The 15385-nt window shown below is 40.3% G+C and overlaps 1 protein-coding gene across 5 annotated transcripts in view; it reads right to left on the reverse strand.

Annotated features, from left to right (window-relative positions):
• DPH6 (diphthamine biosynthesis 6) overlaps positions 1 to 15385 on the reverse strand; it is a 350629-nt gene that overhangs the window by 57984 nt on the left and 277260 nt on the right. For all 5 annotated transcript variants that reach the window (XR_004645505.1, XM_034768927.1, XM_034768930.1 and 2 more), the window contains one exon: positions 7024 to 7429. Coding sequence is in view for 4 of the 5 variants with exons in the window: in XM_034768927.1 (XP_034624818.1) it covers positions 7024 to 7429 (406 nt within the window). In the remaining variant the exon portion in view is untranslated. The remainder of the gene's footprint in view (positions 1 to 7023; positions 7430 to 15385) is intronic.

Consider the following 15385-nt stretch of genomic DNA (forward strand, 5'->3'; position numbering starts at 1 on the left):
CAGTACACATGTGTAACAGATGACAGAATACATCTTGCAGAATTTTTGTCACTGGAAATGATGCACAAGTCATAAAGACTACGGTTGGACTTTCAGATTCTAGGATGAAATAGCAGAGTTGGCTGTTAGAAACATCTTTTTCTTGCACAGTGCAAGTCTGATATGGGAATAACTGAGGTTTAATAAACATGGACATCTACAAATCCTTTTATTCCAGAGTTATTTTTCAGAGTAGAATCACACTTTAAAACTGAGCACATATTTATTAATATTATACTGTTACCAAATTACATTTTGATTTATATTCTCTTTTGTCTTATTGTGTCCCAGTTTTTTCCTATATTATTAAAAAATCAGCATTATATAACAAGATGTTTTAGCAAATGCAAGTCCTTATGCACTCCCTATTAAAGATTCAAAAGTATTTTTGTGTAGAGTGTGTGAACAAGGTTTGTGAAATGCTAATGGTGTGAATTATGGTCATTCATCACGCCTATACTGAGGTATAATCTAGTCTACTGGATGGTATGGCAAATCATCCTGACATGTTTATATTAATGTGTATGTAAATGAGCATAAGAAAGAAATGGTCAAATTTATGTTAAAGACTTCTAAAGGCTTAACAGCATCTTACTAAGTATATATGTCAGCTTAATCTAATCCTCCTACTTCTAACACGTCCTGCGGTCTCAGCACGGTGCCTATAATGCTCTCATATGTTATGAGGGATTGCCTCTGAGAAGTTCACCATCAGTAGTACACTTTGTTTAATAAAACTTTACATTTGGTCTTAGGCTGACAGAATGCTATCTTTCTCAAATTTGCATCACAAACCTTTAGCTGCTTCTGACATCAATAACACTGGCAATAATACTTTCCAGTAATCTATTACAACACAGAGAGTGCACATATTCTCAGTTCCCATCTTACTTTGTCAGCTGCAAACAGGCTGCTCTAATTTGCTTGGACTGGTTCAAATGAACACTGAAATTCGTTGTGCCAAAAAAGCACTCTTCTAATCAGCATCTCATTTGAGAAGATCTTTGGTAGTGTTCCTTTCCTTGCCTCAAGGTCTTCAAGTTCTACTTAAGTAAAGCATCTTTCTTTCCCTTCATGTCCACACTGATCTCCTTGTAGAATGGACAATGCATTGGGGTTCTGAGCTCACCAAAAAGTCTGCTGATGCCAGCTACTGAATTAACCTCAGGAATGGAACAATAGAGTATGGTTTATACGTTTGTCTCCTGTGGAGTGTTCCCTCTTATCCTAAAAGCTATCAATGGAAACCCATCAATATCTAGAAACACAGCAATGTTTAGTTAGAATAGAATATGTTAGAATTTAGTTAGAATATGACCTCCCATATGAGGTCATAAAAAGAGGACCCACCACAACTCTCTCTTGGTTCCCTTGCAGTTTGAAGCCTATGGTAAATGAGGACTTTGAAAAGCAGGGATGGCGGGTCAGTCATGGGATCCACACTGAATACAACACCATGAAGAACTGCAGTTCTTTGTTTTTCAAGTACGTGTCAATGTGGATTCCACTGTAGGTAAATGGCAAGTAATATACTCTCGGGATTGTGGGAGTGAGTATCATTAGATGAATCAGTCAAACAGGGAATGAAGTATTGCTCTCCCAAACTTGGTGTCTGCCCCAGCACCTGTCAAGGGCATAGTGTTTCATAAGGGCATAGTGTGTCAGTCCATGTTGCAACCTTCCAAATCTCAGAGATCAGAATGTTTATGAAGCAGGTGACAGATGCAGCCTGTGCTCTGGTGCAGTGTGCCTTAATGTTTGAAGAGAGAGGTTTGCCAGCCAGCTGATAACAGTGGAAATGCACTCCATGGTCCATCTGGAAATTTTCTGAGAAAAGATGGTTTGGCCTTTTGACAGGCCAGAAATGGCCACAAAGTGGCCAGGAGACAGCTGAAATAGCTCATTAAGGTAACACAGTAAAGCTTTGGATACATCCAGGGTGTGCAGTTTCTTCCTTCCTGGCATCAAATGCAACTTCAGGAAGAAGTCTGGCAAGGTAATGGATTGATTTGGATGAAAGTCTGAAAACTCCTTAGGGCTGAACTGGGGTGCAGTCTCAGGCACCAGGTTGTTCATATGAAAAACTATGTAAGGCACTCCGGCCATGAGAGCCTGGAGTTCACTGACTCTCAGAGCTGAAGTGATGGTTACTAGAAAGGATAGTTTGTGATGATAAGGTGGTGCATAGACATGGTGACAGTCGTTCAAAGAGAGGCTCCATAGAGGACAAAACTGAATTCCCATAAGGGAGCTGGATCCTGAACCAGAAGGCAAATATGAAGGAAGACACTAGGGAATTTTGATAATGTTGGCTGTGAGAAGATCAAGCACAATTGTACTGGAGTGTGACATGCCAATGCTGCTGACAAGTGAACTCATCAGATAATTTAATACCTAGTTCAGTGCCTGTCTTGACATGCTGGTGGTGGCTTATACCAGTAGGGGAATCTGGAAAGCCTCTCTGAAAGGAGAAGTTTTGTGCTTGAAGATGGGGAGAACTTATAGCCCACTGACAGTGAAGAGCAATAGACCTCTTTTAGGGGTAGCACCAATGTGAATTGCACTGTCAATAATGGGGCCTGTACTGGTACCGGGAGGCACTTTAGCATGAGTGAGTGTTCCTATTCTCTCCTAAGCTTGTCTTCCATGATTGGTGTCAATGCTGTGGGAGGCAGTCCACAGCCAGGGCTGGTGTCAACACGGTGTTGAATACCATAGGTGGTTCCTTCTCCCCAGCCCTTGATGCCTTGTGGGACTGGTAGATTTCTCTCCAAGGCTTTGCGTTGTCTCTCCTTATGGGAGGCTACTGAAGTGACATCTGTCAGTGTGCCCTTTGATGTCAGAGATGTCTGTTTTGACATCGATGGTGTAGATGTCAGCTTCGGTGCCAGGGGCGGCAGTGCCAGTTCTTTTCTCAGCGCCATCTTTTCTGCATTGGTCTCAGATGTAGTGTATTTATTGGATGGGGTGCTAGATAATGATGGCTTGTCCACTAACAGGATTCTGGAATTGTTTCCTCAGGCTCTGATGAGATCTTCACGGATTGTTCTAGAAGATGGAGTTTCAGCCTTGTGTCTCTCAACTTACGCATTCTAACAGAGAATGACAGACAGGCATACTGAGCATCTGCTAGGTATGTGTGATTCCCCCAAATTAATCCCCCTTTGAAGGGGATTAGTCCATTGCAGGATGGACAGGGCTTTAAACCTGCAGGTTTCAAGTCTGCCACATTAAGGAGGTGGGGGTGTCAACAGGGGGGTGTAATCATTGATACTCAGTTAAAATGGGTCAATAGGATGATTGAGGTTGAACATAAAGGTAATCAAAGGAGTTCTGAAGAAAATCAGAAGGTTTGCAGACGGTTTAGCCAAAGCTAAGAACTAACATGCTGGATACTCACCAGGTTCCATCTCGCTGACACAGTCTTCGAATTGCAAGGAAACATCATGCTGCTCTGTCCTTTATACCCTCACATGGGGGCATAGAGAGGCACAAGGTGAACAGACACTACTACTTGAAAGTTTCCAGTCTTGTGAGCACTGAGGCTCATGCACACTTACAATAGGATGCACAATGACACATACTTACTCAAAGAAGAATGTTCTATTTTTTAGTCAAAAAAGGTAAAAGGCAATGTGTTTCTATAGTAAGTTACCAAGGCGCTAGTTGAATCTCTTATGTATTTTAATCTCAAGTGGTGGACTAGCATTTAAATTAAAAAGTCAACAACACAGAGTCAGCAACAAAAGCTAGCTTTACTAATTATAAAAAGCCTATGGTTAAGTTTCACCAAATATGGCAGCATAAAAGGCAAAAGTTGAACTCCTCTTTGGACTACAGAAAAAAAGCCTTTCCTGTAAAGCACATTACCGTTACTCTAGTGACATCAAAGCAAAGTATGACCCTAATAAAGTATAAGTGGAAAGTTCCTAGAACCTAATAACCACGTTATTAAGCTAAGAATTTTTATGTGAAAACCTATTTATTAGTATATGTCTATCAACAACAAGACTTCAACTAATTTGACAATTATTTTAACAGCACAATCTCAAAAACTAATAATCTAAATTGTCATTGAATTATAGAATCTAAACAATATTCTGGATTCTATTACTAAAAAGGTTGGGAAAACAATAAAAAAGGTTTGAAAACAGTAGGAAAGAAAAGGATTTCATACTCTTTTTCTTCCTACATGTTCGACCCCTTTGATATGCAGAATTATATAGGTAAAAAACTGTAAACATTGTTTCAAAACTGACAGTCGGAATATATAAAATTTATATTAATTTATATTTCATGAGCTATATAATAATAGCATGAAGAGACTCAAGGGGGTATTTTAGTGGTCCATTAGTATACTGCATCCCTTGAGAGGTTGAAGCAACTCCACTGGAGGCCTTATTCTTCACAATGCACCCAGAATGTATTTTAATGGAGCACTTAACCATACCCCTTGTTGTGCCTTAATGCTGTATTAAAGACCTTTTTTCTGATTTTGATCCTTCATTACAGCAGAAAGGAAACTGGTTTAAAAATTCTCGTATCTGGGGTCTACAGTGTACTGTCAGAGTGGTAGCTAACAGGAAGAGTAGCCCAATCAGTAGCCACTTTACTGGAAATTTTATTTTTAGATACATTGCACAGTGCTTCTTCTCTCCATATGAACTTTTTGAACAGAAGTGTTAAGCAACATGGGTGAAGTTTCCTTTTAAATTCTTTACTGGTAATTTAGTGCTGGCTGTAAATGTAATGCCTACTACGTTTTCACAAGAATGCATTTCTTACCAATGATGATAATGACGACGGTCATTAGGGCCTTAGAGAGATTTAAAAGGAACCCAGGATGAATGAATAAATAAAAACTATGATGACTCATTCTATACCCATGCCATTAGTATAACATAAAATACCAAACAGTCACATTTCCCCCCATCCCATCTATTTATACATTTTGCTCAATTCTAGACTGAAATAAGGCAAATGTACTTTATTCCAAAGTAATTATTATATGCCCTGTGAAGCATCAGGGAGGAAGCAGGCAAAAGGATAATGTAAATCGCATGCTAGGAACATGTTTTAATCAGGCTTCTTCTTAGCTCTCAAACAAGGCATAGTAGAACAACAACATTCTGTCAGGCTATATGTTCATTTCTTGCTTCCTGGATTAAGCATGCTTATTTTCTGCCACATTTTTTATCGCTTTCTATTCTTGTATTTTAAATCTATTAAACAATGTCAAGTTGAATTTCCTTCAAAAACTGCTGCAGGTTAAGTAAAAAAAAAGTAGGATCTTTGAGGGTTAGCTTTTATGTCAGCTAATTAATATGGATCAGTTGTGGTTTTACAAATACCTTTTTGTGTGTATATGTGCATGTGCACAAGAGATGGATATAGACTAAGGACCTGATCCTACAGTATGGAGGTTGTCCGTAACTCTGAAATGTTCATAACTCTGAACAAAGCACAGTTCAGAATCCAGATCCAGCAGTTGACATGCCAGGTCAGGTTTAAGCAGCAGCAAAACTTCCTACTCAGTGCCAGTGCCAGAGAGAGAGAGAGAGAACAGCCTGTCTTCTCCTGGCCGGGGCTGTGTGTGGTAAAAGCAGCCTGTCTCCCGCCCTCCCGATGGGGGAGGGGGAGGAAGGTTTGAAAGCGGCGCAGACTCCTGCTCCTGGCTCTGTCTGTCTCGGTCTGGCAGCCCCAGCATCTTGCTGTAAGTGGCTGCCCTACGGGTGGGGGTGGGGGTGGGGATGGGGACAGGCAGCCCAGATGTGCCTACCTTTAAGATGCCGTACAGGCACAGTACAGTATTTGCTTATTTTTTTGTCTCTGCTGCTGTCTACTTCCGGTTTCACATGGTGTCTGAGGGTACATCTACACTACAGCGGGGAGTCGATTTAAGATACGCAAATTCAGCTACGTGAATAGCGTAGCTGAATTCGACGTATTACAGCCGACTTACCCCGTTGTGAGGACGGCGGCAAAATCGACTTCTGCCGCTTTTTGTCGGCGGCGCTTACTACCACCTCCGCTGGTGGAGTTAGAGCGCCGATTCGGGGATCGATTGTCGCGTCCCGACGGGACGCGATAAATCGATCCCCGAGAGGTCGATTTCTACCCGCCGATTCAGGCGGGTAGTATAGACCAGGCCTCAGTGACCAGTCAGTCCGTAACTCTGGTGTTCATATCTTTGAGGTTCTACTATACTTCTGTTGATGTCAATGGCTAAGCTCTTGTTGATTTCAATAAGAGCAGGATTAGGTCTTTAAACATTTTGTAGGCCTGTCAAATGAAAGAGTTTTCTGTACAGTTGCACGTCCTTACTGTTTTCTCTAACTGAATGTAGCACAGACCCTAGACATCATGACACAGGAGATAAATTATAGTTATAATATTATTGGTTTGAGCTCTCTTTACTTTGCAAGGGAACTGAAATTCTAGAGAGTTCTAATTCTGCAACAAACATTAATGATTCAAACAATATACTAAATTTGTTTGCTCAGCTGTCATTCATCCCTTCAGACGGGTCTATTTTAAAGCCACTGACTGACAAAACACTCAGTCCACATTTAAAGACACCATGCACTCACCACTATTCTCTACCTTAGAGAAACTGACATCTTTTCATTGTTTTTATATTTTAATCTTGTTTCTGCTCTAAATAATTTTTGCCTGCTAGCATCTGGAAATTACCAGCTATGCTCTACATGATCAGCAATACGAATGCTCGGTAATTAAACTGTTCAAAGACTTTTAGGCAGAAGATTCATCCTTCCAGAGTCTGACTCATTTTTGTTTTTGTCATCTATTTGGGCTGCCAGATTTCTTGCCAGGCTAATGTTTTTTTGCTAAGTGGTAATATGGCTGGTGGTCAGAAAAGGAACATTCATACCCTAATCATGCCTACTCTTCACAGGTGCTTTTCCAGCTAAGCTTTAGATATAGGTAAACAAATATTCCCTTTCCTCCCAACAGTAGTCTTACCTGCTTGTAGTGTTCCAGCATCAAAACTATCCTTCCTGTAGAAAGTTCTAAAACACAATGGAATTGCACTGCAATCTTCTGAAAGTTTCTCGACAGCTTGTCTAAACACAGCAACCATATCATGAAGAGTCCTAACTAAATCGACTGACGAAGCAGATGGTGAAATTAAGCTTAGGCATATTGAGATAGATGCACTAGATGCAGAACTGGACTCCACAGCTTCACATACAATTTGGCAGCCCTCTGACAACATCTTCATCACAAAAGTTTTCCTTTTTGGTGGATCATCCACTACTGCAGTGACATGCCACTCAATGAGTGCATCTCTGGGTAGGTGGGGAACCACGACCACAGTTAGAGTTCCACAGACTGCAGCTAGATCACTGTACATCTCTGGATCTTCTGCCTAAAAATTAAACAAAATATCCTGGGCATTAGCAAGGAATGGAAAAAACACAAGAAATAGAATTTTATATACCCTCACAGAACCTGCACCATGAGAATTTAATTTATAAAACTGGCAAAGCTATAAAGAAATAGCAAACATATTAAACGTTAAAGTGAAAGGAATGACTCATATTCCATTATGTATATTAAAATAAATACAGTGTGTATACTATGATATATTCACATTGTGTTTATATGAATACTTCAGTATTGTTCTCAAGAATGCTTTGGTTTGTTCTGCAATCTTTCTTACTAAGGCCTTGGCTACACTTACCCGGTAGTTCGACGGCTGGAAATCGAACTTCTGGGTTCGACTTATCGCGTCTAGTCTGGACGTGATAAGTCGAACCCGGAAGTGCTCGCCGTCGACTGCGGTACTCCAGCTCGCCGAGAGGAGTACCGCGGAGTCGACGGGGGAGCCTGCCTGCCGAGTGTGGACCAAGGTAAGTTCGAACTAATTCGAACTAAGGTACTTCGAACTTCAGCTACGTTATTCACGTAGCTGAAGTTGCGTACCTTAGTTCGAATTAGGGGGGTAGTGTAGACCAAGCCTTAGAAAGTAATCTTAAGCAATTATGAGTTTAACAGCTAATACCTGCTCATCTTCCTAACCTTCTCCTCCTCCTAGGTCTTTGTCATTCAAAGGAGGAGTACTGATCTTAACAAACTTTATGCTTATTCTTATACAATAGACAGGAATCAAAGAACAGTAAAACAGGATGTAATGTGACATTTGTCCAGTCATTTTCTTTGAATGTAAGAAATGTTACATGGCGCTGCTGAGGCCATGGAAATAAATGAGCACAATATTTATGTTCCCTGAAACAATTCGGTTACCAATGACACAGGCTGTTCTGAGAAGCAGCTTGTCTTGAACATAGCTTTCTAAAGGGTGAGAGCCTCTCCCTAGTGACAAAGCTCAGCCTGTACTGCCCTGCAGGTCTGAGGTTATTCTTACACCAAAGCCCATTACTTGGCAAGCCAACTGCTGTGCCTGTGAGCTGTATTTAATAATGGCAAACAAGAACTGGGATAATATTTAGCTTCTTACTTTCTCTACAAGTCCTGCAAAAATTACAAGCTAAATTTTACTGTACCATGATAACAACTCTGGGAAGGGAACAAAGGGCCGCAGACCACTGCATGTTCACTAAAGTTTCCTCTGGGAATGAGGGGAGGAATTTGAGAAAGTGCACCCTTTTAAATCTAACAGTTAAGCGTTTCATATAGAACTTTGTTCTGAATTTTTACTAATCCAGGGATTGACTGCTGGAGAGAGTGCCCCGCTGGTATTGCCCTGCACCTTCTATCCCTTTTCTTCTCACAGCACAGCTCCCTCAGGATAGCAACATAAGGCTCTAGGATTTTAAAACCTGAACAGAAACTCAGAATGGCATACTTTAGCCTCCAACAACCTTAAAGTTAAGCATGGGCTTAAGTGCTTAAAGTTAAATATATTGTCACAGTTACAGAGTGAAATATGCCTCAGACCCCTTTTAGTCCCTCTGACGTGCACTTCTCAGGTGACAAATCTGGCTTCCTGCACCTCACTCTGAGTGGAACCATGCAGCCCAATCACTCAACAGCAGTTCCCTTGTTTCTCAACTGCATTAACATGAGAAGCCCAGCTGCATTTGACACCTGTAAACCCTTCCACTCCAGGGACCTGTGACGAGGGAGTTGATTAAAGTGACTCAAAAGTAGCATCTTCAAAACAAAGCATTATTTATTCATTCCCCAAAGGTACAAAGTATGTAGAGCAAAGGAGAAAAACAACAGAAGACCTACTATATACATGGCTTTTATACCTTAATCTTTCTGTGCCAGCTTTAGTAAATGCTCCTCAGCCCTGCTGGGAGAAACAGATGTACTGCTTACAACATCCTCTCTCTGGTTATTCCCTTCCTAGCCTGTCAGTTTTCATTGACACTCCCTGGGCAATCTCTGGCCACTCACTCAACTTTGCTCCCTTTTCTAGGTCTGGGGTCCCTTAGATCTCTATCTTTTCATCCTTGGCAAAACATCTATGTCACTAGGGTGGGGCCAAGGAGCCACCTCTTCAAGGCTATGCACCACGCTGCTGTGTTGGAGAACTTGTTGAGATGCTCCTTATCTAGGCCATTGTTCTACTTTTCTTGCTTGGTTTCTTTAACAACCCCCTTTGATCTAACTCCACAGCAAGCAGTCCATTATAAACAAGCACACAAAGACATACAATAGATTTATAAAAAATAATACAGATATTTCCAGTTCTCCACACATGTGCCTAACTACTTTCCTGAATTGGGGCCCAAATGATTAGTACCATCTTATGTATGCATGTGTTCCAAACACATTTCACTCATGAAACCTGTTAAATGAAAATAAATCTGTTTATGAAAGTAAATCTTATTTTATTATATATATCCCCTTGAAGGAATATTGTGTTGAAGGAATAATAAATTACTTTTACCTGTCTTCTGAGCGTATGAATTTTTATTTAAACAAGTTTTAGATTTTCTCTCTGGTCAATAGCTTTTTTCATTTTTTTTTTAAGAGATCAGACATTAAGTACTCTTGATATTAGTGGCTTACACTTTCTTCTCCTTTGTGTTTATTGATAACAACTTTTTTATATACCAATTTGCTTATACTACAGTCTCTACTGGTAATTCTGTACATTGCCTGACCTATGAATGGAAAAATAATAACAAGTTAAAACAGTCATTTTACCTAAGTCGATAAGGCCATAACACTCACCCTGCCTTCAATTCACATGCTCAATTTTCATCCACTCACTCTCGACTTCGAGAGGAAGGAATAATGACAGGTTAGAGGCACTTTATTTCAAAATTCACTCACAAAGTTATTGACAACCATTTTTCCACAGAAAAGTCTCTGCTGCTTGACCCTCGTGAGCTGTTTACATGAAAAATGCACTTACTTCTAGATTAACGATAGTGGAGTCTAATTCCATACCAAACATATAGCAATTGCTTTAGCATCTCTGTTTTTGATATGGGACCAGAAATAGGGATAATTTGTCTCAAATTGCAGTCACTTCAGTCATAATAAAATCTCACTGAGTACTGTTTGCTTTCAGTACTTTCATTAGGTAAGCTGGGGCTGTTATTAAGGTACCTACACATAAATGTTATATTAGCACTTAACAGTAGCACAGTATTCTCCTCCAGGAGATGAATTCTAACCTTGTCAATATAATTCTGCTCTGAGTGCTGTAAAACAGTTTGAAAAGATGAAATACTGGTGCTTTGCACTGGAAAAAAAAAGTCATGCTCATTCAGGCTTAAAGGCCACTTTGTTGGCCCAAGGTGCTGAGGTACTGTTTAGAAAATAAGTCTAAAGAAGCTCTCTCAGGTCAAGTCATGCATTGAGACAAACTTTTCTCCTTTCTTGTACTTGTCTTAGGTTGTTAAATCAATTACTTAGTATTTCTGCTTGCCTTCAGCTGCCATTTAGAATATGAGAGGAAATACAAGAAAGGCCAAGATAAAGTACATTTTCAAACTCAACAAATGATAATCATTCTGAGTGAAAGACATGCACTGTGAACCCAAACTGTCTCATACATAGGGCCCTACCAAATTCACAGTCCATTCTGATCAATTTCATGGCTATAGAATTTGAAATTTAGTCAATTTCACATTTTCAGATGTTTACATCTGCAATTTTCATACTATTGTAATTGTGAAGGTCCCAACCTAAAAAGTGGTTTGCGGTGGGGTGGGGTTTCAAAGCTGTTATAGGAGGTTCACAGGTTTGCCACAGTCACTTCTGTGCTGCCTTCAAAGCTGGGGAGCTGCAGGAGTTCCCGGAGGTAGAGGTGGGTCTGATTTTCCCCAGGCTGCTGGGAGCGCCGCAGCTGGGGGCTCCTAGCTGCTAGTCCTATCCGGGCTAGGGAGGGACAGGACTTGTCCTGACCCTACACAGCTGCTCTTGGAGGGAAATCAGACCCACCTCTGGGTACCTCCTCCGGCTGCAGGAAGCTCCGCGGCTGGGGCACTCCCAGCAGCACGGGGAAGACTGGACCCACCTCCACCTCGGGAAGCCTCCTCTGGCTGCAGGAAGCTCTGGAGCTGCTGCCCAGCCATTGAGCTTCATGCAGCAGGGGAGGTACCCAGAGGTGGGTCTGATCTCCCCCTGAGAGCAGCTGTGCAGGGAAGAGTAAGTTCCCTCCCTCCCCAGTCCAGGGAGTAGCAGCTGGAGCCTGGGGAACAGTAGGGGCCACTGGCTGAGGTGCCCTCAGCCCTGCCCCTCCGACTTCCCTTCAGGATTTATTTCACGGTCCGTGACACATTTTTCATGGCTGTGAATCTGGTTGGACCCTACTCATAAACTTGCATTTTGCAGCACCCCTAACCTTTAACTTAACATAGCACAAGCGATGGAGCTGCTGGGAACTAAAGATCTTTCTTATATTCCATTGTCTGTTACTGGCTCTTGTTATTCCATTGTCTGTTACTGGCTCTTTAAACAACGACCTCTCCCAACTTATTTTCAAAAAAAGCACTGTCATTTTTGAAGAACAGAGATGTTCTATTTGTTTGAAAAAGAGAGCCAAAGTTGTTACTTCTAAACAGCCTTAAATAAATGAATACCCTTCCTTTAATCTGCAGCATACAAGGTATTTCTTATAGTATCAGGAAGTGCCAGGGAATACAGTATATAAGGAGCCAGGACGATTTAAGGTAAAATTGACAATTTTTAAAAGTTATTTACAATCTAGTTATATTAATTTTTAAAATGTGAGTTGGTTATACTGGATTGGGAAACAACAGGTAAGTAATTGTATGGGGTCCCTGATTCACCAAGATACTTAAGCACATCAAGTAAATGGGAATATTCACTGTGCTTAAATTTATTTACATGTTTAAGGAGCTTGCTGAACTGGGGTCTGAGTCTGTAAAGATGGTCAGGGTAGGAGGTTATTGAACTGACCTTTGTATCAAAACATTTAATATAAAAAATCTCTCACTACTTCTTGCCAAATGAAGGAAAGTTCACAACCGCAGTTTCTCCCTGATTTTTAAACATATAATTAACCTGTACCTGGCTACCTTTCCACATTAACAATAAAATGGTGCTTTAAAACAGAACTGCTATATGCTCATACACAAATGCTTTCCTGATTTTTCTTTCTGTCAAAGCACTTATATGCCTTAAGTTTGTATGCCTCACTTGATCAGAACATGCAAGCAAAAGAACTACAGAAACATGAGATGGATTTAAGTGGCAGGCTGCAAATTTATTAATATAACACTGGGATGAGGGACGGTACCAGGCATTTAACGGGTTACAGTTGGGGGTTACAAGGTGCTCACCATATAACAAATAGCTCTATGTATACCTGTCATGGCGTGACAGAAGTTGCCAATGGAAGACCTCAGTCTGTGAAGACTTCAGGTCTCCCCTTCTCCTATAGGCATAAGGTCTACCAGTGAAATTCCAGGTCTCATTTATCTCTGGAAGTGTCCTTTTTAGCCTTAATACGCACTTGACACCAGTCACTAAATGTGACAAGCTAATCGGTTTTACTTTTCCTAATATTAAACTTACAAGTCCTATTGCTTTCCACCCAGCTGTGCCTCCATGATGCGGCGAAGAAGGTGAAAAAAACCACTGGACCGTGTCAATTTGGTTTAATGGGGAAAAATTCCTTACTGATCCTGTAACAGGCCATTGGGTAAATCTAAAAACACAGCTTCCATGCTTCAACTAAAGGGAAGGAGAGTGGTTAAGCTACATGGGACAAGATGCATTTGAAAAGCTTGGGAGAGTTTAAGTGTGTGTATGTTGGGGGAGGGCACGGAGTACATGCAAGATCAACTTGCTAGCCCAGTCACCCATCCCCAGCCAATGGGAAGGTGGCAGATCTGAGGTAGGGTGGGCAGTCACTCTCTTGCCCCAGGTGTGCTCTTGCATCGCCCACCCCTTCTGCCTTCTGGGCACCATGTTACATCCCCCACAGTCTGTTCATGATCCTTTCCTTTTGACTGCTGACGGGGCTCTGAGGGAGATGGTTAATTTGATTTCATTCTGTTTTCACTCTTCATGTACATCACTTATTCCAATGAATGCCTAATTGGGTATTGTAATACTACAAAACAGAGTGGAAGTCATTGCAGTGAACATACCTAAATCAAAAACATTGCACTGTAAGAGATGTAAATTAACTTAAGAATGTGACACTCAAAAATGTTTAAATTAAAATAAGTCTTGCTAATCGTTAAAGTTTTTTTTAATTAAAAAACTGAAAAAGTCCACCACTTCCAAATGAAAGAAGGGAGTTAAAAATATTCAGATTTGACAAGCATGTTTTCAATCCAATATAGTATTTTACCTAATGAAAAAAATTATTTGGAAAAAGATACATATTTTACATATTAACATTTATTACATATATTTGCTTGTTTGGGTTTCTTCCTATAAGTACATTACAAAGATATCCTTTTGTTGTATGTGTGGAGGTTAAGGTTTAGTAATTTCATGAGTGAATATGGGATATGACTACATTTTGAGAGAGAGAAATATATGCGTAACTGCTAGTTCTACAAAGAACTGACTTAGAGAACAAAAATGGTTATGTTTCTTTTAGAAGTTTAGTTTATGCAAACCTTCTCTGGTATATATTATTACACCATTACAGTGGCAAGATTAATGTGCCTTTAAATAATACATTTAAAATTTCCTTTACACTGTCTGCATAAAACAGATTGTACCAAACTCCAGAGATCTAGTTTAAGCTTTGCTACAGTCTCCTAGAACAATAGGTTTACGACTTTTAAAAGTGGAGATTCCACTAGGAAAACTGCAGAGAAATAAAAAGTTAATTCCTGAGGATAGTAAGACAGAAGTAAACCTTCTTTTCAGCATTCTAGTTTGTCAAACATCTCTGGTGTAACTCTATTGATTTCAGTGGGTAAATCTGGCAGGTCCAGTCTTTCACAGTGATAAAATTAAGTGTGAAGAATCTTTTCTTTCCAAAGCTTACTGTTGTGAACTACAAGAAATAATACAGCCTGGTATTTTGAATTCCTTTCTGAAATTACACAGGTTATTTGTTGTGTACTTAAAAAACCCCCACAATTTAAAGGCAGTATCCAAGATGGGTAGATTAAAATGGTCTTTTAAAAGCTTTAGTATTTATTATGGAAGCAAAAAGGACTTTGTTATTTAAAAATCATGTTTCTGTCTGAAATTTTGCACCCTAATTCTGCAATGTGTTGCACAGAGTGGTGTGTACTTGGACTTTAGTGAGGCTCTGTGTGGGTTCTGCAGCCCTCTTGTGGAGGGTCAACTGGAGGATGGGGGCCTTATTTATTTACTGTTATTAAAAGTAACACTCAGTGTTACTGTAATTGATAAAGACTAGACAAAAAGGGCCTCTATTTTTTCCAGTTTGTTTACTCTGTGCATTTAATAGCACATTCTGAATGGCTTCTTTCACTACCTGTACAATTTATAGACAGTTTCCCCTGATGTTTGTGTGGGTATTTTGCATGCATTTTTAAAAACAGGGGAAGTGGTCAAAAATTGGCTTGGAAACTTAGGGCAAGATTTTTAAAGGAATATAGATGACTGTCTCACACTGGTTTCAGTACTTCCAAATGAGGCTCTATGCATAATCATGGTGTAAAACTCTATGGTGGTGCTGTGAAGTTAGCAATCAGATGAAAGATGTCAAGTATCAGAGGGGTAGCCGTGTTAGTCTGAATCTGTAAAAAGCAAGAGAGGCTCCTGTGGCACCTTTGAGACTAACAGAAGTATTGGGAGCATAAGCTTTCGTGGGTAAGAACCTCACTTCTTCAGATGCAAGTAAGATGACTTCAGATGACTTGCATCTGAAGAAGTGAGGTTCTTACCCACGAAAGCTTATGCTCCCAATACTTCTGTTAGTCTCAAAGGTGCCACAGGA

This window comes from Trachemys scripta, chromosome 4 (genome assembly GCF_013100865.1).
Source record: "Trachemys scripta elegans isolate TJP31775 chromosome 4, CAS_Tse_1.0, whole genome shotgun sequence".
Taxonomy (NCBI): Eukaryota; Metazoa; Chordata; order Testudines; family Emydidae; genus Trachemys; species Trachemys scripta.